The sequence below is a fragment of the Moschus berezovskii genome, chromosome 2 (genome assembly GCF_049115385.1).
Source record: "Moschus berezovskii isolate FMDL1 chromosome 2, NW_MosBer_1.0, whole genome shotgun sequence".
NCBI lineage: Eukaryota > Metazoa > Chordata > Mammalia > Artiodactyla > Moschidae > Moschus > Moschus berezovskii.
In genome coordinates, this window is record NC_142461.1 from 36,564,302 (window position 1) to 36,590,856 (window position 26,555).

Genomic DNA, 26,555 nt, shown 5'->3' on the forward strand with positions numbered 1-26,555 from the left:
AGTTTGGATTCCTTTTGACTCTTTGCTTCGTTGCATTGTCTGGTTGTTTTCTTCAGAATATATTCCCTTTATTTCTTTTTATCAATGAAATCTACTTTTGATCCTTTCATAATTTTTTCTCTGTTGGTTTAGTAGTAAAACTAATTAGCCAGGCTTCCATGTCCTTCACTATCTCAAGGAGTTTGCTCAAACTCATGTCCATTGAGTTGGTGATGCTATCCAACCATCTCATCCTATGTTGCCCTTCTCATCCTGCCCTCAGTCTTTCCCAGCATCAGGGTCTTTTCCAATGTGTCAGTTATTTGCATTAAGTGGCCACAGTGTTGGAGCTTCATGTTTAGCATCAGTTCTTCCAATGAACATTCAGGGTTATAAATGATAATTAAAAGACTGGAAGATGGGAATAATGCTTTTTACTCTGAATTATAGCATAGTTTGCTAATGTAGGTCACCTCAAAATTCTCAGAATTCATTATCGCTGTCTATCACACTTATATAACACTTTCTACCTTAAGAGCAGCTATTTATGTACTTATTGCAATTCCCTGATGCATGCCAAATTTTAAAGAGAAGATTTTTGGTTTGGCTCATCTAGATAATCCCAAACAAAGCCTAGACCTGGCCTTTGGCAAGTATTCATTATATACTTACTGATTGAAGAGAATATGGAATGAATAAATGAGTGATTTATTTTGAACAAATTCAGGAAAGTTAAGATTTTGAATAATGGTCTTTCTATAAGTTTAGAATGTATTCAAAGGAGCCATTCAGGCATTTTTGAAACACTAAGTGTCAGAATTTGAGGGTTATAATTGAAACTTTAGCCCATTTAACTCAGTGAAATAAATATTGAATAATTACCATATTATGTATAAAGTATACTGCTAGGTACTGTGCAGGAGATTGCTGTTAAAAAAATAAAAATAGATAACATGCTACCTAAAGCTCATGACCTGGTTGAGAGCCAAATGAAATTTTATAAAAGTTAAATACTAATGACCGTAAAATTCACTTTATCTCCATGAGGACTCATTTGTTCTTTTTCTATAATGATGTGATAAAATTCAGATGAAGTTGAGCAAAGTGTTTTCTGAAGCCTATAATGCCCTTAGAAAAAAATAGAGGATATTGGTTTTACAAGTAGCATTTTCAAAATTTTAAAATAAAACTTAAAAATGAATAGACTTAAAAAATAAATGCAAATTGATATTTAACACCTTATGTAAAATATATTTTCTAATATTTTAAGAAACACATTCCTTGTGTCATCGTGTGATGTTTTATCTTTTCAATGTAGTGTTTAAAAATAAATATTGAAAGATTTTTATTGAAATAATTTATGAAATGTGATGAGAAATATATTTTGCCCTTTTTTCCTTAAACATGACTTTATGCTTTTTATCCATGAGTAAAAGTAAATGCATTTGTATAACTTTTAAGTTTGTAGAAATATTTATGAAAACCAATGGCTTTTAAAATTATATTATACTCTGTGAGAAGGATTTTTCTTTCAAGTTTCAATGTTACCTCAATTATTTGGAACTTCAAATTCTGTTTTATTATTTTTTAATTTTCTCTGAAATGAGTATCTTCTTTGGTTCTCTTTTTTGATTTACTTTATCACTTATAAAAACTTGTATATATAGCAATTTGGTTGATTTTAGCTAATAGAAAACTTGATCTGTTACTTGGGAAATGCCTTTTAACACCAGAGCGCTTATTCAAATTTGATTATTTCAGAGAAATATTTTTTGAACATAACTTGTTCATATCATTATGTTAATTTAAAACATTAGTAGCAATGCAGATTATATTGATCATTTATATATGAATCATTAAAATTATTATAAATGTAAACTATTATTCTTTCCTTTTTTCAGATATTTACTTTTATATTTACTTTTTAGAATTGATATAGTTTTATAGGAATAATAACATCTTTAGCAGGTTTTTTGGTAAAATATTGAAAATATTGGTCTAGTGTCAGAATACATAGCAATATTTGCAGTAGAGCCTTTGATGCAAAAAAAAAAAAAAATGGTTTCATACACTGTCCCTATTGTTTTCTCACTTTTCATGGCATGTCAGTGTCAATAAATTATTTTGTGGGAATGCAGGAACAATTATTTGTGAAAATTAGGTAATCAGCACTGGCCTTGTGTTGGTTAGGTATTGCTGACAGACTATGTGGAGGAATTTTGGTGTAATTGAACAAATCAAACTAGACATGCCTTTTAAAAAGGTAAGATGGGGATAATAACAATTAAATCTTCAAGCACAATGCCAAAGATGCTCATAAAAGTAATCAATTGTTAAGAGTGGTGGTAATGGTAGTCGTAGTATTTTTGTGAAATACAGCAGCAGAAGTCATTTTGAGCAATAGGAAAATGTCCTTCTACAGAAACTTAATCCCCATGACCTAATTTGTTTTATCTGTCTTTTCATACACTGCCACTTTTTACAAGGGATTTGAGGTAACTGTGTCAGGAAAACAGACCTTAGCATGAATATTTTATGAGTTTTGTGTCTGTGTGTCAGCTAGTAGAGATTTCATCAGATATTTAGGATTGAGGCCTGCTTAGGAAATTAGTGTAGGATTAAAAAAACAAGTTTTAGGGTAGGGAGGTGAAATATTTTCCAGTGTTGTCATTTAAGAATGTTAAATGTCACCTATGATGTGATTTTATTAATATCAGTTTCCTTCTAAGATTCTTGTAGTTCATGAACTTAAATACTTAGCACATTTTGGAGTTAACATAATTATAATAATATTTTTTGAAACTTAGTGAATTGTTACAGAAGTTGCCAATTGAAGGTTCAATGTGATATTTATGTTGAAGGGCTTTGTAAGTTGTAATGTGCATGTGAAGCCTTAGTGCTGTGATAATGTAGGTATAGACAACGAAGAAATGATACAAATGAGGAGTGAGTACTCTTCTTCACTCTCTAGGAGATGAGAAAGATATCAACATCTCTGGCATTAATGAGCATATCATACCCCTAGTTGCCAAGCATAGTTATCGAGTTACTGAGCAACCGAGGTTACTAGATATAGCTTGGAGACCATAAAAAATAATTGTTTAGCAAAAAATACCTTCTCGGAGAGAAAGGGAAATTTTATCTATTAAGAAAATAGCTGACTTTATTTATAAATTTGTTTCTAAATATAGCATCTTAGCCTTAATGTCCTTCATTAAGCATTAGGCAAACTTTTTAAACAGTGAATAAAAAATAAAATCAATACAGAAAGTTCTGCTACTGCAAAATTAGGTTATGAAATGGGAAAAGAAGAAGAAAGAAAAATGCTTGTTTTTATATAATTTACCCATATGAATAGATATTTATTTATCTGTCCATCCATTATCCATGCAGCCTTCTCTGTCAGTCTATATAGCTATTTTATGTCTATTTTTTCTACCTGTATATTTTTATGGATATGTATAATGATAACTTTAGGTTAAAAAAGTAGACATTATAGTAATATCCATATAAATCCTCTTCAAAGTGTATATATGTTTTATGGATTGTTAACATTACATTAGTGGATACTATTAATTTTCACTACTTCTAGAAAACTCATAAGCAATAAAATTGAACAATTGCCTCTCAATAAATCTACAGCAAGATTTTTCATTCTTGGCACTATTGAGGGTTTGGATCTGAAGATTCTCTGTTGGGGGTGGGCAAGGGCTATCATGTGCATGTATGATGTTTGTTGGCATCCCAGATCTTTACCCACGAGACGCCAGCCTACTCCAGGTGAGGAAACTATAGGTGTCTCCATTCCTGTTCCTGTTGTTTAGTTGCTCAGTCGTGTCCAACTCTTTTGTGATACCATGAACTGTAGCCCACCAGGCTTCTCTGTCCATGGGATTTTCCAGGCAAGAATACTGGAATAGGTTCCCATTTCCTTCTCCAGGAGATTTTCCCAGTGCAGGGATCGAACTCACGTCTCCTGCATTGGCAGGCAGATTCTTTACCACTGAGTCACCTGGGAGGCTCAGACATTGCCAAATGTCCCAAGGAGAGTGAAACACATCTGACTGAGAATCACTGCTTCATATCTATATTCTGGGCTGTTTAAACTTATACCATAAATATATATTAAGTCACAGCTGCTAGCAATTAATTTTTAAGTTAAAAAATAAAAGCACAGAAACATATATCTGATTTAACAGATATGCAGATGATAATATCATTTGAAATAATCTCAAATAAGAATATGTTAATTTAGCTTCAGAAAAGCAAATGTTCATATAATATTTGGGGAAAGTCACTTAACAAACTTGTTCTTTACCCCAGTTAACAATAGCACAAGACAGTATTGTTGGATTTTATAAAGTTGTTGGTTTTTTTTCAAAATTTATAATAATGGAAGACTTTGTTTGTTGAGTTTTCCAGAATCACCGTTTTTGTTTGTTGTTTGGTTGGTTGCTTGTTTTTTCATGGTAGAGTTCAGCATGTTCTTCTGCCCTCTCTAAGTCCTCCAAATTGGCAGCTGGATTCTGAGACTTCATCATATTCATATTTAATTCCTTTGACGAAACCATAGGTGGTGATGTGTTCAGCCAGAGGGGCATAATGAATGACTGGTTGTGAGAACTGTCAAAGTTTTGAGGTTTTTGCCTGCTTGCAAACTAATAGGTTAGCCTGGCACTTGTATTGGTGGAGTTGAGACTCCATGGCAGAGCAATCAGCATCAGTTCATGTTGACATTGTTTCCCCTCTCTCCTGGGGCAGTTCCCATGGGGGTGACAGGGAATTGAACACAAAATGGATTTGTGTCACAATGGAACTCTGAACTTAGGAAATTTCACTGTTCGAAAGAGGACTGCTAGCAAATTTGCCCTCTGCCCTGGATGGGAAAGCTATTCCAAGCCTGTTTGCTACACACATCCTTGAAAAATTAATCTGGAACAAAATCTGATACATGCCTTGCAGAAGAACCATGGAGAATCACCTCCTACTAATTTCCCCTATCTCTGTGATAACATCTGCAACGACCAGTACCTAGACCAATGACCAGTCTAGGTACTATATACCTAGAACCATTAATTATAAAAAATTCAGACTGAAACTTCTCTAATTCTTAAAATAAATTTTATTTTTAGGAGTTTTAGGTTTGTAAGAAAGTTGTAAAGAAAAACTCGATTTTCCATGTAATCACCCTCAGTTTCCTCCATCATTAACATCGTACATAAGTATGCTATATTTGTTACAATTAATAAACCAATATTAATACTCATTTAAACTTTTTCTTATTAGTTGGAATAGTTTATAAATGCATGCCTTTGATCTAGTATTCAGTTACTCAGTGTTATAACTCATATAGAAAAGAATGAATGCTTGATTATTTTCTTTTATGTACTATTTTTTAAAGAAAATTAATTAGTTCTGTATTACTTTCCAAAGGTAGCTAATAAATTTTTATTCAATATATTTTGATTTTATAAATTTGAATGTATTAATTGAAGTCAATCATTTGTTAATATTAATCATTTTTGAAATTCAGATTTCCCAGTGAGTAGCCAAGAAGAGTCTCTTCCAATTGCTTCTTGAACCCTTTTGACATGGCAATAATGATTTGTGCTAATATCCTCTCTATCTGGTATAATTAGATGTTTCAAATTATTTTATAGACTTCTTGCTTCACATTCTGAATATGAAATTTCTCCAAGAAATTTGAAAAGAAAGTATATTTCAAAGAGATTTTCAGGAAAGTGTATTTGAAAACCGGAAACTAGATCCTAGGTTCCTGTGTACTTAACCCCCAAACACAGCATAGCTTCTAATAAACTATAAATGCACTTTGTTGAATGAATGAAGCCAAAATAGACAAAACATGTGATAGCTAAAAAATACTTTGAAATCAATATACTTTGTACCTTGTAAGTAATATATGTGCCATCTTAGAGGACACTAGTTATTCCTTCACTGTAAAATTTCAGTAAAGGGAAAAAAAGGTGGGGAATATTTAATAGTGAAGTTGTTTATTTGAGGCTGCTGAAAACACACATACACAGACATATAAAAAAGTGTATCTCTTGATAAGAAATTGTGTCAAAAGAAAAATGTAAATTCTTTCTCAGAAATGGAAGGGAGAAATTTGTGACAGAATATGAAATAACTTTATATAAAATAAAGAGATGTTCAACGAATGAGGTTCTAAAATAACAATTTATGCATCAAGAAACACATATATAAGAGTAAGCTTTCAAGTCATTATGTATCTTTCTTGGTTAAACTTTTTTCCCCCTAAATGCCAGTCTAGTCATTAGACTAATATTGGAAGAGATGGAGAAAGTAACCACCATGGGAGTTGGGAACATGTCTGTTCTGCGTATCAGTGTCTCCAGCACCTAGAACAGTACTTCTTACATATTAGATACATAATAGACAGCTGTTTAATGAGTAGTTGGACGGATGGCTGGGTAGATGAATGGACAGATGCGTGGATGGTTGAGGCTAAAATCAGAGACTTAAGAACTTTTTTGAGAAAAGGAAGTCAAGTGCATATTATTAAATGCCCACTATGTGTCAAATCTTTAGGTATAAATTTATTTAGTTTCCAAATTAAATAAAAATAATGGACTTTAATGTTTTTTCTCAAAACGTTAAGAACACATGTTTAATCACGTGTTATGATGTGGGCAATATAGCAATATAGCTAAGAAGTAACTCTCCAAATAACTCGCTTTTTACATCTGGTAATGGTATTCATCCCTTTTACATTAGCACTGTTTTGTTATATTCATATTGTGTATTCATGTAGAGAGCCTTATTTGATTGTGCATATCCATTTGAAAAGACCTCTAGTTTCTTGGCACCTTTGAAAATACTCTTTAAAAAATTTTATTTTTGTACATCTTAATATACTTTGAATCTAGAAATACCAGGATCTTGTTGTAGTTTCTTTTGTAATGTGTTCTGGCTTATTTTTTTCATAAAGAAAACTTAGAGTATGGTATTTCTAAGTCAAAATTTAGCCCATATTGCAATGGTTGTTACTTGTCAAGGAGTTCAGTTCAGTTCAGTCGCTCAGTCGTTCCAACTCTTTGCGACTCCATGAATCAGCACGCCAGGCCTCCCTGTCCATCACCAAGTCCCGGAGTTCACTCAAACTCATGTCCATCGAGTCGGTGATGCCATCCAGCCATCTCATCCTCTGTCGTCCCCTTCTCCTCCTGCCCCCAATCCCTCCCAGCATCGGAGTCTTTTCCAGTGAGTCAACTCGTTGCATGAGGTGGCCAAAGTATCGGAGTTTCAGCTTTAGCATCAGTCCTTCCAATGAACACACAGGATGGATCTCCTTTAGAATGGACTGGTTGGATCTCCTTGCAGTCCAAGGGACTCTGTAGAGTCTTCTCCAACACCACAGTTCAAAAACATCAATTCTTCAGTGCTCAGCTTTCTTTGTAGTCCAACTCTCACATCCATACATGATTACTGGAAAAACCATAGCCTTGACTAGACAGACCTTTGTTGGCAAAATAATGTCTCTGCTTTTTAATATGCTATCTAGGTCAGTCATAACTTTCCTTCCAAGGAGTAAGAGTCTTTTAATTTCATGGCTGCAATCAGCATCTGCAGTGATTTTGGAGCCCAAATGAAGTCTGACACTGTTTCCCCATCTATTTCCCATGAAGTGATGGGACCAGATGCCATGATCTTAGTTTCTGAATGTTGAGCTTCAAGCCAACTTTTTCACTCTCCTCTTTCACTTTCATCAAAGAATTGACACCAATTTTCCAAAGCTATATCTGAAATGATTGGAATTTTAGAGCTCTGAAATAAGACAAATCTCTGTTTTTTATTTCTTCAGTCACTTTTTTTGTCTATGTTACTTTGGGTATATTAGTTAACTTTAGTTTCTTCATCTATAAAATGGAGATAATAGCACTTAATGAGTTGATGTTACTAGGACATGATATATGACCTATAAAAATTTCACACACAGAAAACCCTAAGTAAATATGAGTTAATATAGTTATTAGAAAAAGTTAATATCCACTCAGAAAGTTTTGACTTGGATAAGGATGCTAAATATGAAAAGCATTTTAGTGCCTATTTTCAAGACCCTGATCTCAATTCATATCATGTTTGTAGTGCTAACTGTATGTACAGATGGCTATAGGTACATAGTCTGCTGTATTTGTTTGAAGTGAACATTAAGAACATTGTAAGTAACATACGACCTTGTTGTTACTAGCAAAGATGACTCAAGAAAGTATTTATTCTTTATGAATTAATTAAACCTTTTGTTTTCCATTTTTACAGGCAAATATTTATGTGGATATTAAAGTGTATCTTGGCAGGCTTGTCAAATTCAAGCCTGGTACTTTGGCTGTACTATTTCTGAAATTGCTCACCCTTTTCATTTAAAAATAACAACAGACCAATCACAAAAGTAGTCACCTCTAATTTCTGAATCCTCAAAGGCCATTTCCCAGATGCTTTGTAGGAGGAGCAGCTGTTATCATAGTCATTTCATGAGGACACATATTCCTCCTTTACATTTTGAGAGTGGAAAATTAATATTTATAAAAGACCTCAGACTTGAAACTATATTGTAACTCAATTGTAGATTGAAATGGTATCAAGTAATTCTCTCATTTAAACTGTGGTAATACATAGTTATTCCTTTCCGTTCCGTTCCATCGCTCAGTCGTGTCCGACTCTTTGCGACCCCGTGGACTGTAGCCTACCAGGCTTCTCCGTCCATGGGATTCTCCAGGCAAGAATACTGGAGTGGGTTACCATTTCCTTCTCCAGGGGATCTTCCCGACCCAGGGATCGAACCCGGGTCTCCCGCATTGGAGGCAGATGCTTTAACCTCTGAGCCACCAGGGAAGCCCAGTTATTCCTTTAGAAATAGAGAAATTCCTCCTTTCTCCAGGGAATCTTCCCAACCCAGGAATCAAACCTGAGTCTCTCACATTGCAGGCATATTCTTTGCAATTTGAGTCACCAGGGAGCTATGTCATTTTATTATGGCATCTCTAATGATCTCATTTTAATTTGATTAACTTTTTAAAGACCAGACTTCAAATACATTCACATTCTAATACACTGGGAGTTAAGATTTCAACATACAGGCTAAAGGAGCCATCATTCAGGCCATAACAGGCAGTCTGACTGGAGTCTACAACTTTATGTACTGTGCAGCACCACTTTTAATTTATCAACTCTAATATCAGATGTGTATTTCCTTGCGTATTATTTGCTTGCATTCCTAAACTACACAAAATATTTACAATTTTTTTAACAACTAAAAATAATATGTTGAAGACATTGATCATCTTTTGAAGATGTTCAACTTTTGAGCATTTAGCAAAAATTTGTCCTGTATTTCAGAAGAGAAATTAAGACTAAATAAGTCGTTCATCGTCAATAATTTAATGGAAACAAGAGTCAAAATAAACTTCTGCACCTAAATTAAAACACTGGGCTGCATTGTCCTAACCAATTTGTTCTCTATGGAAAAAAATATACATCACATGCTAATAAAGACAAATCCTACTGCAATGCTTTGATTCATGTTTAGTCTCAGATGTATAAAAGTACTGACAATCAGTATTTTTAATTGAAGTATATTTGATTTAACATTACATTAGTTTCAGTCTTGTGACATAATGGCAATATTTTTAGTACATTATGCTCCATTTAAAATTACTATAAAATATGGACTATATACTTGGTGCTGTGTTCTTGTAATGTTTATTTATACATATTAGTTTGTGACTCTCAATCTCCTATTCCTATCTTTCCCCTCTTACTTCCCCTCTCCCCTCTGGTTCAGTTCAGTTCAATTCAGTCGCTCAGTTGTGTCCGACTCTTTGCAACCCCATGAATCACAGCACGCCAGGCCTCCCTGTCCATCACCAATTCCCGGAGTTCACTCAAACTCATGTCCATCGAGTCGGTGATGCCATCCAGCCATCTCATTCTCTGTCTTCCCCTTCTCCTCCCACCCCCAATCCTTCCCATCATCAGAGTCTTTTCCAGTGAGTCAACTCGTCACATAAGGTGGCCAAAGTATTGGAGTTTCAGCTTTAGCATCAGTTCTTCCAATGAACACCCAGGATTGATCTCCTTTACCACTAGTTTATTTTCTAAGTCTGTGAGTCTGTTCCTGTTTTCTTGTGTTAATGTGTTTGTTTTATGTTTTAGATTCTGTATATAAATTATAACATATAGTATTTGTTTTATCTAACTTATTTTGCTTAGCATAACACCCTCTAGGTCCATCCATGTCTTTGCAAATACCACACTTCATTCTTTTTTGTGGCTAAGTAATATTCCGTTGTGTGTATGTATGTTTGTGTACATGTGTATATATGTGTGCGCAGATGTATATAAGTACATATATGTATACATACATGTGTGTATATATCCCACATATTCTTTATCCATTTATCTGTTGATGGACACTATAGACACTTAGATTTATTCCATGGCTTGGTGACTGTAACTCATGCTTTCATGGACATTGGGGTGCATGTTTGTGTTTGTGTTTTATTCAGATATATACCCAGAAGTGGAAATCCTTGATCATATGGTAGTTATATTTTTACTTTTCCGAGGAACCTTCTTAGTGTTTTTCATAGTGGTTCCTCAAATTGACACACCATTCAGCAGTGTACCTGAGTTCCTTTTTCTCCACATCTTCACCAACATGTGTTATTTGTAGACTTTTGATGATAGTCATTCTGACAAGTATGAAATAATATGTCACTGTGGTTTTGATTTGCATTTCTCTGATGATTAGCAATGTTGAGCATCTCTTTGCCATCTTTATACCTTCTTTGGAAAAATGCCTATTCAGGTCTTCTACTGTACTTTTTAAATTGAGTTGTTTATTAGTTATTGAGCTGCATGAGCTCTTTAATATTATGAATATTAAATTCTTATCAGTCATAAAATTTGCAAATATTTTCTTCAGTTAAGTAGGTTGTCTTTTTGTTTAAGTTTTATTTTTATATTCAAAATCTTTTAAGTGTAGTTAGGTCCCATTTGTTCATTTTTGCTTTGGTTCACTTTACCTTAGGAGACATATCCAAACAAATTATTGCTATGATTTATGTCAAAGATTTATATTCTGCCTATAATTTCCTATAATAATTTTATGGTTTCTGGTCCTAAATTTACCACCACCAGTTACTGAAGAGATTATCTTTTCTCCATTGTGTGGTCTTGTCTCCTTTTGTATAGTATGGAAATTCAAAATTCTTCCAGTATATGAGGACTTCCTCAGTGGATCAGCTATAAGGAATTCACCTCTAATTCAGGAGATGCAGGAGATGTGAGTTTAATTCTTGGATTTGGAAGATGCCCTGAGGGGAAAATGTCAACCCACTCTAGTACTCTTGCTGCAAAAAATCCCATGGATGGAGGAGCCTAGTGGGCTACAGTTCATGGGGTCACAAAGAGTTCAACAGGACTGACATCCTTCTATTTCTTAGTATCATCTTCACCTCCCTGCATCAGTGTCTTAGAGTTTTCACATTATATGTTTTTTCCCTCTCCTGTTAATTTTATTCCTAGAAATCTTCTTTTTGATGAAATTGTAAATATGATTGTTTTCTTGTTCCCTCTTTCTCATAGTTCATTTTTATTATATAAAAAACAACAAATTTCTGTATATTAATTTTGTATCCTGAAATTTAACTGATTTTGTTTATTAGTTCTAATAGTTTTTTTTTTTTGGTTGAGACTTTAAATTTTTCTACATATAATAACATGCCATCTGCAAATAACAGTTGCAAATGCCAGTTTTACTTCTTACTTTTCTTCTCTCAATTTGGATGTGTTTTACTTCTGATTGCCATGGCAGTATACTTCCAATACTGTGTTAAATAGGAGTAGTGAGAATAATAGTCTTTGTCTTTTTCCTTATTTTAGAGGAGAAATTTTAACCTTTCCCTGTTGAGTATGATGTTAGTTGTGGGTTTCTCAAATGGCTTTTATTATGCTGAGATGTTTCCTCTGTACGAACATTAATGAGAGTTCTTATCATGAATGAATGTTGAATTTTGTCAAATGCTTTTTCAGTGTCTATTGAGATGATGATGTAACATTTTTTCTTCCTTCCTTTTGTTAATGTGATATGTCATATTGATTGAGTTGTGGTATTAAATCATCCTCGCCTCCCTGAAATAAATCCCACTTTATCTAAGTGTGTGATCCTTTTTATGCATTGTTGGATTTGGTTTTCCAATATATTGTTGAAAAAGTGTTTGTCTTTATTCTCTAGAGATATTTACCTGTAATTTAGTTTTTGTAGTGTTTTGCTTTTTCTATTGGAGTAATGGAAGGAATTTGAAAGTGTTTATCTTCTATATTTTTTGAAAGGTTTGGGAAGGATAGGTATTGACTATTCTATAATTATTTGGTGGAATTCTCTCATGAAGCCTTTGGTTCCTATGCTTTTCTTTATATGAAGTTTTTGATTACTGATTCAGTCTCATTACTAGTAATCATTCTGTTCAGACTTTCTATTTCTTCAGGATTTAGTTTTAGAAGATTATCTATTTCTAGGAATTTTTATTTTCTTCTAGGTTGTCCAGTTTGTTAACTTTTAATTATTTATAGTAATCTAATGTTATCCTTTATATTTCTATGATGTTGTTTGCAATTTTTTGTTGTTCATTTCTGATTTTTATTAGTCTTTTATTTTTACCAATAGTGGAAGTCAATCAGTCATGTCTGACTCTTTCTGGCCCAAAGAATTCTCCAGGTCAGAATACTGGAGAGGGTAGCCATTCGCTTCTCCAGGGGATCTTCCCAGTCCAGGGATCAAACCCAGGTCTCCCACATTGCAGGTGAATTCTTTACCAACTTAACCACCAGGGAAACCCAAGAATACTGGAGTAGATAGCCTATCCCTTCTCCAGCAGATCTTCCCGACCCAGAAATTGAACTGGGGTCTCCTGCATTGCAGGTGGATTCTTTACCAGTTGAGCTACCAGGGAAGACCACCTCCTCTGAATTTTATTGATTTTTCTATAAGTTTTTAAAATCTCTTTCATTTTTTTCAGCTCTGATCTTTATTATATCCTTCCTTCTACTATTTTTGGCTTTGCTTATTCTTTTTCTTTTACTTTAGATATGTTAGATTTTTAATTTGAGATAATTCATGTTTCTTGAGGAAGACCTACTTTGTTATAAACTTTCTTCTCACAGCTAATTTTGTTGTGTTCTGTAGATATTGGAATGTTGTGTCCACTTTCATTTGTCTCAACATTTTTTTTTAAGTTTCCTCTTTGATGTCTTCATTGACTCACTGGTTATTTAGTAGTATGTTGCTTAGCCATTGTGTGTTTATTTTTTCCCTCTTGCAATCGCTTTCTAGTTTCTCACTTTTGTGGTTGAAAAAGATACTTGATATGATATCGGGGACCAGCCTCGATATGGCCCAGGGTATCCTCGGGATGAACGGCGTCGGCGTCAGAGAGAGAGAGAGAGAGACAGGGGCTGATGATTCCTTGGTTTACGCAGGCAACCAATAAAACCCCAGCACGGGGTTTGCTCTGTTTACGTAGGCCGCAGGCGCCCTCTCGAATCACTGGAGGCACCCCACCAGGGCACCCCGTCGAGTGGGTCTTAGAAGCCCAGGCAGATAAGTAAACGCAGAGGGCCCAGCGCTCCAAGGATCTCAACCAGAAAAAGGAGAATAGAGAAAAGGACGGAAAAAGAGAAAGAACGACATGGGGAGACCAAGCTTCAGTGAGCAAGGCCCAAAACTTTATTTTCCAGCACTGCATTTATACCCTAAGTTATGCGCATAAGAAACAGAGAAAGGGAGGTATAGAGTCACGCCAAAATCATGCGGGGTCAGCAGTCTTGACCCTTATCAGGATCAGGGCTCATTTTTGTGTATCTCATGATATACAAAAGTTTGGGGTGGTTTACATCATCTTCTGGCCAGGTGGCCTGCTAATAGTTTATGGCCCTCTCTCCTAACAAAGGTTAGTTAGCTAGAAAAAGTCTTATATTCTTTTAAGATGATTTTCCTAAAGTCAGGTGCTAGACACATGACAAAGTTACATTCCTATAAGGCACAGGTGTAGTGAGCTACAAGAAAGGAATTCATTAACTTAAGATCTGATGTGGTTAAATCAAAGGTTACTACTTATATTCTCTATATGTGATTAATATATTTCCAAGGATACAATAGATAGAGGAAACTTTGCAGCAAGCATTGATTCAACAATGAAATCATTTTTAGTACTATTCTAATGATTTAACTTCTTCAACAGATTCCTGTATTTTAGAATATTAGGCTTTTTGTCCTTGCATGGCTGGGAGGCTATAAACAGTCACACTCATAGTTGTAAGAGCCCGGACAAACTTGTCATGCAAGTTAGAAAGCTATCAGAGGGGCTTGGATTGGAACACTCCTATTAAGCCGAGGAGAACTTTTTAACTACAGCTCTGAATTAATGTTTTCAGAGAAAGGTGGTTGGGGGGAAGCCCCCGTAAGTATTAGAGGACTTGATAAGAGGCGTAAGATAGTAAGGCAGTCAGACTCCAGTTTTCTTTGGGGTAGATGCTCGGGTAAGTCCAGGGGGTTCCTCGAGTCCTGATTAGCCTTTGCCCATCAGGCCTCTTCCCCAGTTGACCTTTGCCACGGGTAGGATTTCCCTCGCTGGCTCCCGGCAATATGATTTCAATCTTATATTTAAAGTGGATTGCTTAGTTGCCTGACATGTGATCTGTGCTGGAGAAGGTTTCTTGTTCAATTGAAAGTAATGTTTTTTTCTGCTATTTTAGGGTGGAATGTTCTCTATATATCTAACTTTTTATGATATAGTGTGTCAATTAAGTCCAATGTTCCCTTATTGTTTTTTGGTCTGGATAATCTATCCATTGATGTAGGTCAGCCCTACTATATTATTTTATTATAAATACTATAAAATCTCTATTCATGTCTTTATATTTGCTTTATTTAGGTTCTGTGTTGGGTGTATAAATATTTACAAGTGTTACACTTGTTGTTAGAGTGAACCCTTATCATTATGTAATGTCCTTCTTTGTCTCTTGTTAGAGTCTTTGTTTTAAATTGTATTTTGTCTAATATAAAAATTGTTATGCTAGCTTTCTGATTCCCTTTGCATGAGATATCTTTTGTCTATGTTTTCACTTTTACTCTGTATGTATATATATTTAGATCTGAAATGAGTTTTGTATAAGCTGCTCATATATGAGCACTTCCTTTGTGGGGATGGAATTGTTGGTTAGTCTTTTTTCTTTTTTTCCCTGCATTCAGCCACCTTATGTCTTATGCCTGGGGGAATTTAGTCTATTTATATTTAACATAATTTTTGATAGGTATACTTTTTGCCATTTGGTTGTTTTCTGATTGATTTTATACTTCTTCTCTGTTCCTTTATCCTTCTCTTATCCTATTCCCTTGCAGTTTGATGATTTTCTTTAGTGGTATATTTGCATTTTTAAAAAATTTATGTTTTGTGTATGTAGTGTAGGATTTTGGTTTTAGTTTGCTATGATGTTCATGTGCAATCCCTTCAAGAGTTGAATCTTGGTTCCCCATCGTCCTCCTGCTTTTCCAGATGTAAGCTCTGCTGATTTTTAGTCAGTGTTATGGAGTTTTATCTTCCCAGTGCAAGCCCAGGCTAGAAAGCTTTATGTGGAGATCAAATCCTTTGCTTCTCAGGGGCAACCTTCATGGTTGTGATATACCACTACTTATGCATGGCCACTGGAAAAGGAAATGGCAGCCAACTCCAGTATTCTTGCCTGGAGAATCCTGTGGATGGAGGAGCCTGGTGGGCTGCTGTCCATAGGCTCGCACAGAGTCAGACACAACTGAGGCGAGTTAGCATGCACACATGCACGCATGGCCATGCTAAGAGTGAGAGTTCTGACCAGACCACATTTCTGACCGACCTACCTATCTCAATGTGTCCTTTTCTCTATATCCTTAGTTGTAGAAGACCTGTTCTGCTAGCCTTCAGGTGGTTTTGAGAGAAATTGTTGTGTATATAGTTGTAGTTTCAGTGGGTCCACAAAAGGGAGCAAACTCAGGATTTTCCCAGTCCACACCTTGGTCCAGAAACAATAAATCTCAACAGTTTTATAAATTTTAAATAATTATAAAAGAATATTAAAATGTCAGTTCGGAATACTTGTGTATGATATCTAATTGGGTGTGAGTACATTAGAGACACTAGAGTAGAAATTAAGAATTCAGAACTATTTTGACTTGCTACAAAAATAGGTGTATTTTCAAAGATGCTTATATTAAAGAAAAATAACAAGGATTTGGTATGTAGGAAATTTAAGTAGGAAAAAAAATCTAGAAAACAACATTTTATGCATTTTAGCCAAGAATGTATTATTATTTTTAATGTGTGCAAAATTGTCCCTAAACCCTGATTAAATATTCAGAAATTGTGAGGTACTGCAATCACCTGAATTTTAAGGTAAATGAAGGAATATTTAAGGAACTATTCACTATTCTCACTAAGTACCAAATTAGAGAAAATCAACTATAATTAAAGAATAAGGGAATTGTTTCAAATAAAAAAGGAACAGTGGTTATAAGAATTGTGAAATGCAGTAGAGATTTAGAAACAATGAAGATTAATTTTTCTGGACTCATCTGAAGGTAAATGGAAAGCCCAGTTAATCAGCACAATCTCTTCTAATTTTTCATTGAATGGCAACCAAATCCTGGAAAGTGTATAACTGCAGTTTTCACATTTTTTTTTGTTAAAGTATTATGTAAGAAAAAATGGTTATAAATTTATGTCCTTCAGAACAAACCATGCATTTCCCCCCCTAGGTTTACTGCTAATATGGTATGAGAAGTTGGTCAAATTTCTTTCATTTTTCCATTTCTTTTTCTTTCAATCATCAAATGGCATGGATATAAAATTGTTCCTTGGATTAGATGTGTTTTGAAGCATTTAGGGGTTTAATGATTGTCAGTAGTATTCACTTGAACAAAGTCTCTGTGGAAGCATACACTGACAATGAAAATCAGTTTTAGTCAGCAGCAGCTTACACCACAAGGAGAGGGATATCTGTGGGTGAATATTGGTAGGCATTTAGTCTTCAGTTGACAAAATAGGCAGTTTCCTAGGACTAAACATAACTGAATTAGAACCAGAGACTGAGTTTTCTCTTTTCTGACGCATTCTAATGATTTCTGTGTATAATTGTGGTTCTTGGACACAGTCGTGATTGTGTTGTTAAAATAATGTTTTTTTTTAATTATCAGAAATTTCATAGAATCATTTTCAGTGAAAAACAATATCTAAAAAGACCTTAAGAATTGCATTCTACTTTTTAATTCAACAGCCATCTTTTCAGTGCCAGGGTCTGTACTAATGGCCATAACATACACAGAAACAATATAAGGAACCAATTCTGTAATTTAGGAATAAATCAGAAGTTGAAGAAGTAAGATATAAACATACCAAAGGCCACATGACAAAGAAATTAGAAGCAATAGTTCTTAATTTGTCTAAAGCTCTGATTGTCCACAGATAGTTCATCTGCCTTAGCTATTAATAAAGATAACATTATTTATAATAGTTAGCATTTGTTGAACTCTTACAGACATTTCCCTTATGTCTTCTATTCTTTATAACACCTTTATAAGAGAGGTATTTGCTATTTACTTGGTCAAAGCCACAACGCTGGGGGGCACACCCCAGCTTTGCCTGGCAGTTGAGCTCACATTTCTTACCATATGTTTAACTCTCTCTCTCTTTCTCTGTCTCTCTCTTTATATATATATATATACTGGGGAAGTTGTTAGATAAGTCCGTATGTTTCAAAATAATCTTTATTATTTAAATGGTTTTTAGAAAGTAAAAGGCCCATGCTGCTCACACTCTTTCTAGTGGCTGAAAGGAGAGGAACAATGGATAACTAACATGATTATTTGACCTTATCAGACATTGTGAGCTTAATTGGCACTTAGATATCTCTTGACTTTTCACCTACATTGCCTAATGACCTGCCAATATTAACTCAAAACTATGTTACTGGCTCTTTCTCAGCATTAAGCAACCTTGCCATTACTAAGTCTCTTGTAATTTTATTTGCAATCAATATGCCTTGTAGCTCATGTCATCAGCAGTGGAGTTTCCTACTGAGATGTTTCAAGATATTTGTTCATGACAGGGTATTAAGAGTACCTACAAGAATGTGACTATAAATTCCAGAAAACAAACAGAAACAAAACAAACAAAAAGAAGCTAGGACAAATTCAAGCCATATTTGTGGCTTTTAAATATAACATTTTATATTCATCTCCTATAATTCTTTAAAAAATTACTTGGTTTCATGAGACCCTCCAGATATAAAAGGCTAGAGCGATAAATTTTGGACTGAGGGATTTTCTATAATCTTTCTTCTCCTAATATTTACATAATTAGCTGGGGTGGGAGAAGGGATGTTTGGGATGAAGTGAATAGGATCTCTACCATCATTATTATCAGAAAATTTGTCATGAATAAATTAGATATCACCTACTCATGGGTGGTTTTGTTCAAAATGGTTTGAATATATGGTTTCTCAACATGAAAATACCATGATACCCCAGTATTCCCATAGAAGAATAATTATTTGTTAAGCTAATGTTTAAGTTACATGTATTATTTTGCAAGACCAGACTGTAATAAATAAGCAGCATGGATAATGAAAGGGATTCATTTTAGACACAAAAATCTCAATTAAATCAGTAAATTCCTCCAGTCCCAGGATCTGGTCAAAGGAGTAACTATTGTTTTTAACCTGAATTTTTATGAAGATAATAAAAATGTTTCTAAGAATAATTTAATGTACTCTCTGAGATGAGAAGTACATACATTTTACAATGTAGTTAATTCAAAGATATACACATGCATACATACAATAATATGTGAATACAAAGATGTTCTTAGTTATAGCTTACTTTCTCATGTGGCTAAAGGCATTTGGATCACCCTCTTCTATGATTAGTTGATATTTTTATGTTCACTCTTGTTCTTTGCTCATAACACTTTTTATACTAGAGCCTTCATTATTTGTAGGTTATTTGTAGCCTCTGCTAATGTGTGTCCAAAAAACCAATGCCAAGTGGTACATCTTTTTCAGTTAATAGCTACAAAGAGTTCATCCCTCTAATAAACACTGCAGAATTTCTGCTGACATTGTGTCTTTGCTCATAAAACTCTTCTTTTGCCTGTGTGCTTCACCTGTGTTTTCTCTAATAATTCTGTCCCTGTGAACTTCTATCTTATGATAAGCCAATAGATTTTTACAGTTTTTATTAAAAAAGATCCACTTCCTAGGTGAAGTTAGAGTTTATCCTGAGTTTGTTAGGAAGAATGATGGATATTATAACACATTTTAATATTATTTATTATTTTAATAATATTGATTATACCCTATACTCCAACTTTTATCATAGTGCCATCATCATTGTAACCCAGAGTACTTGATAATTAGTACAAGCTAAAAATAAATTGTTTTTATAATGATTTAAATAATTTTACTTTTGGACCAAATGATGTTAAAAAGTGTTTGTGATCTCTCTTTTAAGAATGCAAACAAATATTAGCTCAATCATTTTTAACAGTGGTTGGAGGAGAACTCATAGGGCTCTACAGCTATACTATGTCAGGCAGGTATAGTTTTAAAGCACACTGTAGCATGCAAACAATGCATGCCACTGCTGATCTTTAACCCCTCTTTCCCATTCATCTCTTCAATCCAAAATGCTCAGCGTCTCAGGAATTCCTATTGTGGCTTAGAGTTCCTGATTTGATGCCAGACATGAGTAGCTTCATGTGTCTCTTGCCACTTAGTCACCACCTTCGCTCTGTTAGCAGTATACTTGTCATGGTGATCAGTAGTAGTGTGTTAATCCTTTGGGCCGGAGTAAGAATATAAATGGAGACTTACATATTGTGTGGCTTATTATTTACTTATAAATCAAGCAATTATTATTCAATAAAATGAGTTATATCTCCCATTTTGACAGAAATATCTTTATAACAACCTGGAAAGCCAAGTGAAATGTTAGAATTTTTGGACTCTTCAGTATTATGGCAGTGTAGAGAGAGATGGCCTTCAGCTTGCAGCCCTTATATCACCTAGGTCTATCCATATTCTGAGAGGCCTTGCACGGAAGTGAATGGACACTCTGGCCCACACATCCAGGATCTATACACTCCCCCTTAAAGATCTGCCCCGGCCCACCCCATCCTTCCTTGGTGTATTCACATTGATGGCACAGTCTGTTGTCTGGTGGACAGAACACAACTGAGAAAGAAGATGTCCCTGACCCTAAATAAATATTTGGTGAGGAGTGACCTTTTGAGGAATGAAATTCTGGGTTCGCAGAGGTTTGCAGCATGATCTATCTAGAAGAGAGGATTGCAGGCTACAGATAGGTATCCTCTGGACTCCTCAGATTACCTAGTGGTGAAGGTATGGCCAGTGAAGAGACAGTGTTTAACAAACATTTGTTCTCTTACTGAGTAACAGTACTGATCTTGCTACATGGGACACCGGAGTGAGCAAATTAAATGGTTGCAATTGTAGTTCTTATATTCTGGGAAAAGGTGAGAAAGACTATAAATATTAAATGTGGTAAATATATAAAGTATACAGTATGTTAGGGAGTGAAAAGTATTGTAGAAACAATAAAAATGAAAGTGGGTAAAAGTGGGAGGGTCTCCATATTAAATAGGTCAATCAGAGGTGATCTCAACTGAGAAGGTGAAACTTGAGCAGAAACCTGATGGCAGTGAGAAAATTGGCAAAGACGATATCAAAAAAGAGAGAAACTCAGGCTCTTAGAATTGCACTGATCACCTTGAGGTAGGACCATGCTCAGCATACTGAAATAACAAAGAGACCAACAAAACTGGAAAGAGTGAGCAAGGTGTTAGAGTTAAGAAGAGAAGTCAGAAAAAGAATGATGATCAGATCATATAGTACAGAGTTGTCCATTAATGCAATGAGAGCCATAAAAATGTAATTTTTAATTTCCATGGAGCCACAATATAAAGGTACAAAGAAACAGGTAAATTCAGCTTTAATAATGCAGCTAATATAAATCAATTTATCTGAAATGTTTTCATTTCAACATGTAATCTTTGAAATTCATAATATGTTTTACACTGACAGCATATCTCATTTCATACTAACCATATTTCAGTTGTTCAGTGGACATCTGTGACTAGTGGTTTCTCTACTGGACAACACAGATATAGGTTTTGACTCATTATTTACAGAATTTTATTACTCTGAGTGACTTGGGAGACATTTCAGTTTTAAGAAGTGTCATGACTCGATTTATGTTTTTAAAAGATCAGGGCTAGGCTTAACTGAGAATACACCAGAAGGCACCAAGAGCAGAAACTATTATAGTGATCTTGATAAAGGATGATGGTGGCTCAGAGGATACCAGTAGATGTCATACATGCTTGGATCCTTAATCCTTTTAAAGATAGAACACATCGGATGAATGGCTTTTGGTGTGTGAATGGAAATTCAAGAGTGCCCCCAAGACTTTGGCCTGAATGCTGATTGCAGCCATGAAATTAAAAGACGCTTACTCCTTGGAAGGAAAGTTATGACCAACCTAGATAGCATATTAAAAAACAGAGACATTACTTTGCCAACAAAGGTCCGTCCAGTCAAGGCTATGGTTTTTCCTATGGTCATGTATGGATGTGAGAGTTGGACTGTGAAGAAAGCTGATCACTGAAGAATTGATGCTTTTGAACTGTGGTGCTGGAGAAGACCGTTGAGAGTCCCTTGGACTACAAGGAGATCCAACCAGTCCATTCTAAAGGAGATCAATCCTGGGTGTTCATTGGAGGGACTGATGCTAAAGCTGAAGCTCCACTACTTTGGCCACCTCATGCGAAGAGTTGACTCATTGGAAAAGATCCTGATGCTGGGAGGGATTGGGGGCAGGAGGAGAAGGGGACGACAGAGAATGAGATGGCAGGATGGCATCACCGACTCGATAGACATGAGTTTGAGTGAACTCCAGGAGTCGGTGATGGACAGGGAGGCCTGGCATCCTGCGATTCATGGGGTCGCAGAGTCAGACATGACTGAGCGACTGAACTGAACTGAACTGAAGGTGACAAAGGCTATTGGTAGGATGGGGAAGGTAGACAGACGTTAAGTTTTGTATATGTGTATCTGAGAAGTCTGTGAGGCATCCAAGTGAAGATGCAGAGTAGGCAGTTGGATATGAATCTGGAGTTTAGGAGTTTGGAGGTAACAATAGTTTGGAGATCATCAACCTTAAAATTGGGTAAGACAAGGGGGTAAGAGTAGACAGAGAAAAACACAGGACCAAAGACTGAGCATGGGACATATGACATAAAGACATCTAAAAATAGTCTGAAATTGGCATTAAATAATATCAAATTTGTTCACACTTTTGAATATATATATATATATATTTTTAATTTAAGACCTATATTTATTACTGTTCTCATATGTGTTTGGGGCTTCCCTTGTGGCTCAGCTGGTAAAGAATCTGCCTGCAATGTGTGAGACCTGGGTTTAACCCCTGGGTTGGGAAGATCTGGAGAAGGGAGCAGCTACCTTCTCCAGTATTCTGGCCTGGAGAATTCCATGGACTGTATAGTCCATGGGGTTGCAGAGTTGGACATGACTTTCATTTATATGCATTTTATCAAAAACTATAGCTTTAGGTGAAGCCTAAAGTCTTTTAATGATATTTTTTTGCTTTAAAATATCTCACAAACCTTCAAATAATTAAGTTATAGACAACTACATTTAAATAGCATACAGTCAAAATAAAAATTGTGTTAATAATTAAATTAGAAACCATAATCAGTATCTAATGCAAATTGTGTATATCTAATGCATATACACACAATATGAATTATATATATAGATATATATAGCCAGAGATATACTGATATAAGGCAATTGTTGTTTTCTATAAAATTAAACAATAATATAGCAGTTTGAAATCTGTCCCACAGTATACAGATTAATGCAACTTTATTTTGTGATAAGCTTATCAGTTTATTTTTTAAACATAAAGATTGATAGTTATGTGTTCTTATCTAATTTTGGTCTGTCAGAGAATGAGATCTTTATTCTTTTAATTATATACAGATCTCAGACATGAAGGGTGCTTCATACAATAAAATTCATTATTTTAACTGTAAGCACATTCCTGACTTAAAAATAAAATACAACCTACTCTTCAAATGAGATTCTAACTTTGTGACCTTGTGTGTCAAGGCAATTATTTATAATATGGTATGGGAATTAATATATTCAATTAAAAGCTGAAAATTAGATTTAAATAACTCATTTTTGTCTAAATGACTACATAAACATACTGACAGTTTTAAATTGTTTGACACAGGCCATCATTTGTGTCTTTTCAGTCTATACGAGAAGTCACAGGCTACGTGTTGGTGGCTCTTAATCAGTTTCGCTATCTGCCTCTGGAGAACTTACGCATTATCCGTGGGACAAAGCTTTATGAGGATCGATATGCCTTGGCAATATTTTTAAACTACAGAAAAGATGGAAACTTTGGACTTCAAGAACTTGGACTGAAGAACTTGACTGGTAAGGAAAATATACAAAATAGCAAATATACTTGTATTATCAATATAATGTGATAGACACACAAATGTGTACCTGGTTTCTGCAGCATGTATTACATTGAGGAACTTTATAAAGCATTGAAATACATATTAATACTACTTATTCATTTTGTGAGAAATGATGCCCTACATTGCCACTGCCCTAGTTTTATGTACAGATATTGTAAGTGAAATCTGAAGGACAGCATATGACTATATCTCATCTGAACAGAAGTATACTCTAAGGAAATGCTCAGTGACTGAAAACAGATATGAAGCAGGTTTAAGAATGCTCTGTTCAGTAGTCTCAGGTGAACAGTGGACCATATCATCAAATCTCTCCAATAACATCCTAACTCTCACTTTCGTTTAAGCTCAGTAAATACACAAACCATTATATCTGGTTCCATTAATCTAGCTTTTCCTACAATCTCTTATTTTTGGAAAACATATCTAATGTATTAATACAGTTTTGATTTCTCTTATTGAGCAGCTCACTATGTGCCATAAGTAACTCCTCCTCAGAAAGCTTTGATCATCAGTGTTTTTTTCCCCCCAAGATTGGAATTAGGTAATTGCTAACAGCCTAAAATTATCATCTTGCTACAAATAATTCTGTGCAGGACTCTGTGTTATAAGCTGGCTTTTGCAATTCCATTGATGCCTTTTCAGTTCATGTAGTTCAGAGTTCATAAAGGCTATGGTGGAGGCTATTGGTACAAGAATTCTAATCATGAATTTTACCATATGTGCCTGCAACCAAAAATGTGCTAATTAGTAATTACATCAGAGTGGGAGAAAGGAGTTTGAACTATTAATTTAACCTGAATTAATATAATGAAAAATTAATATATTTTTTGTTTGTCTTTGAGTCCACATAGTGGCCATGTTTCTTGATACTTGAATTTGAAATATTTTAGAAGTATTGCCTTAAAATATTAAGAAACAAATAAGATTAACATTGTCAGGTTATTAAAATTATATGTTTCTATATTTACAGAGGACATAAAGTATATAATTTTAAGTTAGAAGTAGCTTCATAGTTATCCACACGTGAACTAAAATTGGAATATCTTGGATGAAGAAAGGAGTGATGATTATGCTATTTATTTTGGACATGATTGCTATAGACTTCATGACATAATGGTAAATGCAAATTGCTCAGAATTTGTATCCTTCATCAACATTTTTACCTTTTTTTTTTTTGTTCAAAAATACTTTCCTGCTGAAGAGCAGGGTATTTGACTAAATTGCTATTTGCATGGAAGTAATGATAGGAGGAAGAATTTTGGAAATAGAGAAAAATTGAACGATTGAAATTAGGAATCCAAAAATAACATGATCCAATTAAAACTTGCCAAAAAAGCATTGTGTTTTATTCTTGCTTTTCCTCTGATTATATTAAAGAAAAAATTGAATAAATTTATTTTCAAAATTTTATAACATATGATTATGTTATTATTCCACAACATATGGCATTTGAAGAATATTCTCACAAAGAAAATTAGTCTTTAAAGAGTATTCATTTCTACATTTAACCTCAATACTATTAAAATATAAAAAAGGAATTATTTAGTCACAATTATGCGACATTTGAGTATATCTTTTTTGTTAGTGAGCTTCCACCATGTCTTGTGATAGTGACAGTTGTTTTTCTTATGATTGACTAGTTTAATATAAAAATATAGCATTATTATCTTAAAAATATTATTCCCTAAATTTCAGAAAGCCTTATGATATTTTCCTGTGTAGCAGTAAAGATGGAAAATTAATAAATGAGTAAAATAATTATTTGAATGTTTAGAAAAGATAAATATTTATTCAGCAGTTATTATTAATTTCTTATTTGAATATGAATTAATGAAAAGTGCAGTAAAATAAATGGTGAAAAATTTAGATATTTTGGAAAATTTCCATATTTTAATATATATATATTTTATATGAATGATGACTACATGCCAACATTATTCCATGAGACAGTCTAGAATCATTGATCATATTTTGGGTAATAAGATCAATAGTGTTACTCTTATTTTGAAAATCAGAAGTTTTACAGTAAGTACCACTGTGTTTCTGTATAAGAATATACGAGGAAGGACAGGAGACTTGTATCTATTTTACTCTTCATCAGAAAGGAACTGAGATAAAATTTGCTCTACAGTAATATCTTAGAGTTTAGTCTTGATCAAAGTAGCAAGCAAACATTGCAGTTCACTTTAGGTGAGATTGTTTTTGTGTTTTGGAAAGAGCTTTCTTTTGTTGTTGATATGTTATACAAAAAAAAAAAAAGGATATATAATGTTATATTAAGGGTGGAACTACTGGGTCTAGTCCTAATTTTAGACTTAGGGTTCACATAATGTGAAGGGAAATAGAAAACCTGCTAAGTAGTCCCAGACCTCATTGCCTAACTGCAGTAGTGAATTAAACTTTTAACCCAGTTCTTACGGGGCCTGCAGTATCAGCATCACCTCGGTACTTGTTCTATAAATTCAGATTCTTGGGCTTCACCTGAGACCTAATGGAAGGTGAATTCTGGGGCTGGGGCCCACTAATATGTATATTAAGGACCCCTCCAATATTTCTGATAACTATTAAAGTTTCAGAAACAATGTTCTAATTAATTAAAGATACTAAGAAATGGTAGCAAAATATCTAGTTAACCTCTTCACCCTTACTTGATCCAAATACTTTTCATTCATTTATTATCTCCTGGAGAGAAGAGAAGGAAAAGTACAGATATGTTTATGATTGAATGACAAGAAATATACTCTCAGTTGATATAGGAGTGAAAAGAATACATTAGGAACCTGGATGGAAGTGAAACTCTTTCAGTCGTGTCTGACTCTTTGCAACCCCATGGACTATACAGTCCATGGAATTCTCCAAGCCAGAATACTGGAGTGGGTAGCCTTTTCCTTCTCCAGGGTATATTCCCAA

At 34.4% G+C, this 26,555-nt stretch overlaps 1 protein-coding gene across 2 annotated transcripts in view; it reads left to right on the forward strand.

Annotated features, from left to right (window-relative positions):
- ERBB4 (erb-b2 receptor tyrosine kinase 4) overlaps positions 1-26,555 on the forward strand; it is a 1,317,642-nt gene that overhangs the window by 697,091 nt on the left and 593,996 nt on the right. For both annotated transcript variants that reach the window (XM_055398441.2, XM_055398442.2), the window contains exon 3: positions 23,412-23,598. In XM_055398441.2, coding sequence (XP_055254416.1) covers positions 23,412-23,598 — 187 coding nt within the window. The remainder of the gene's footprint in view (positions 1-23,411; positions 23,599-26,555) is intronic.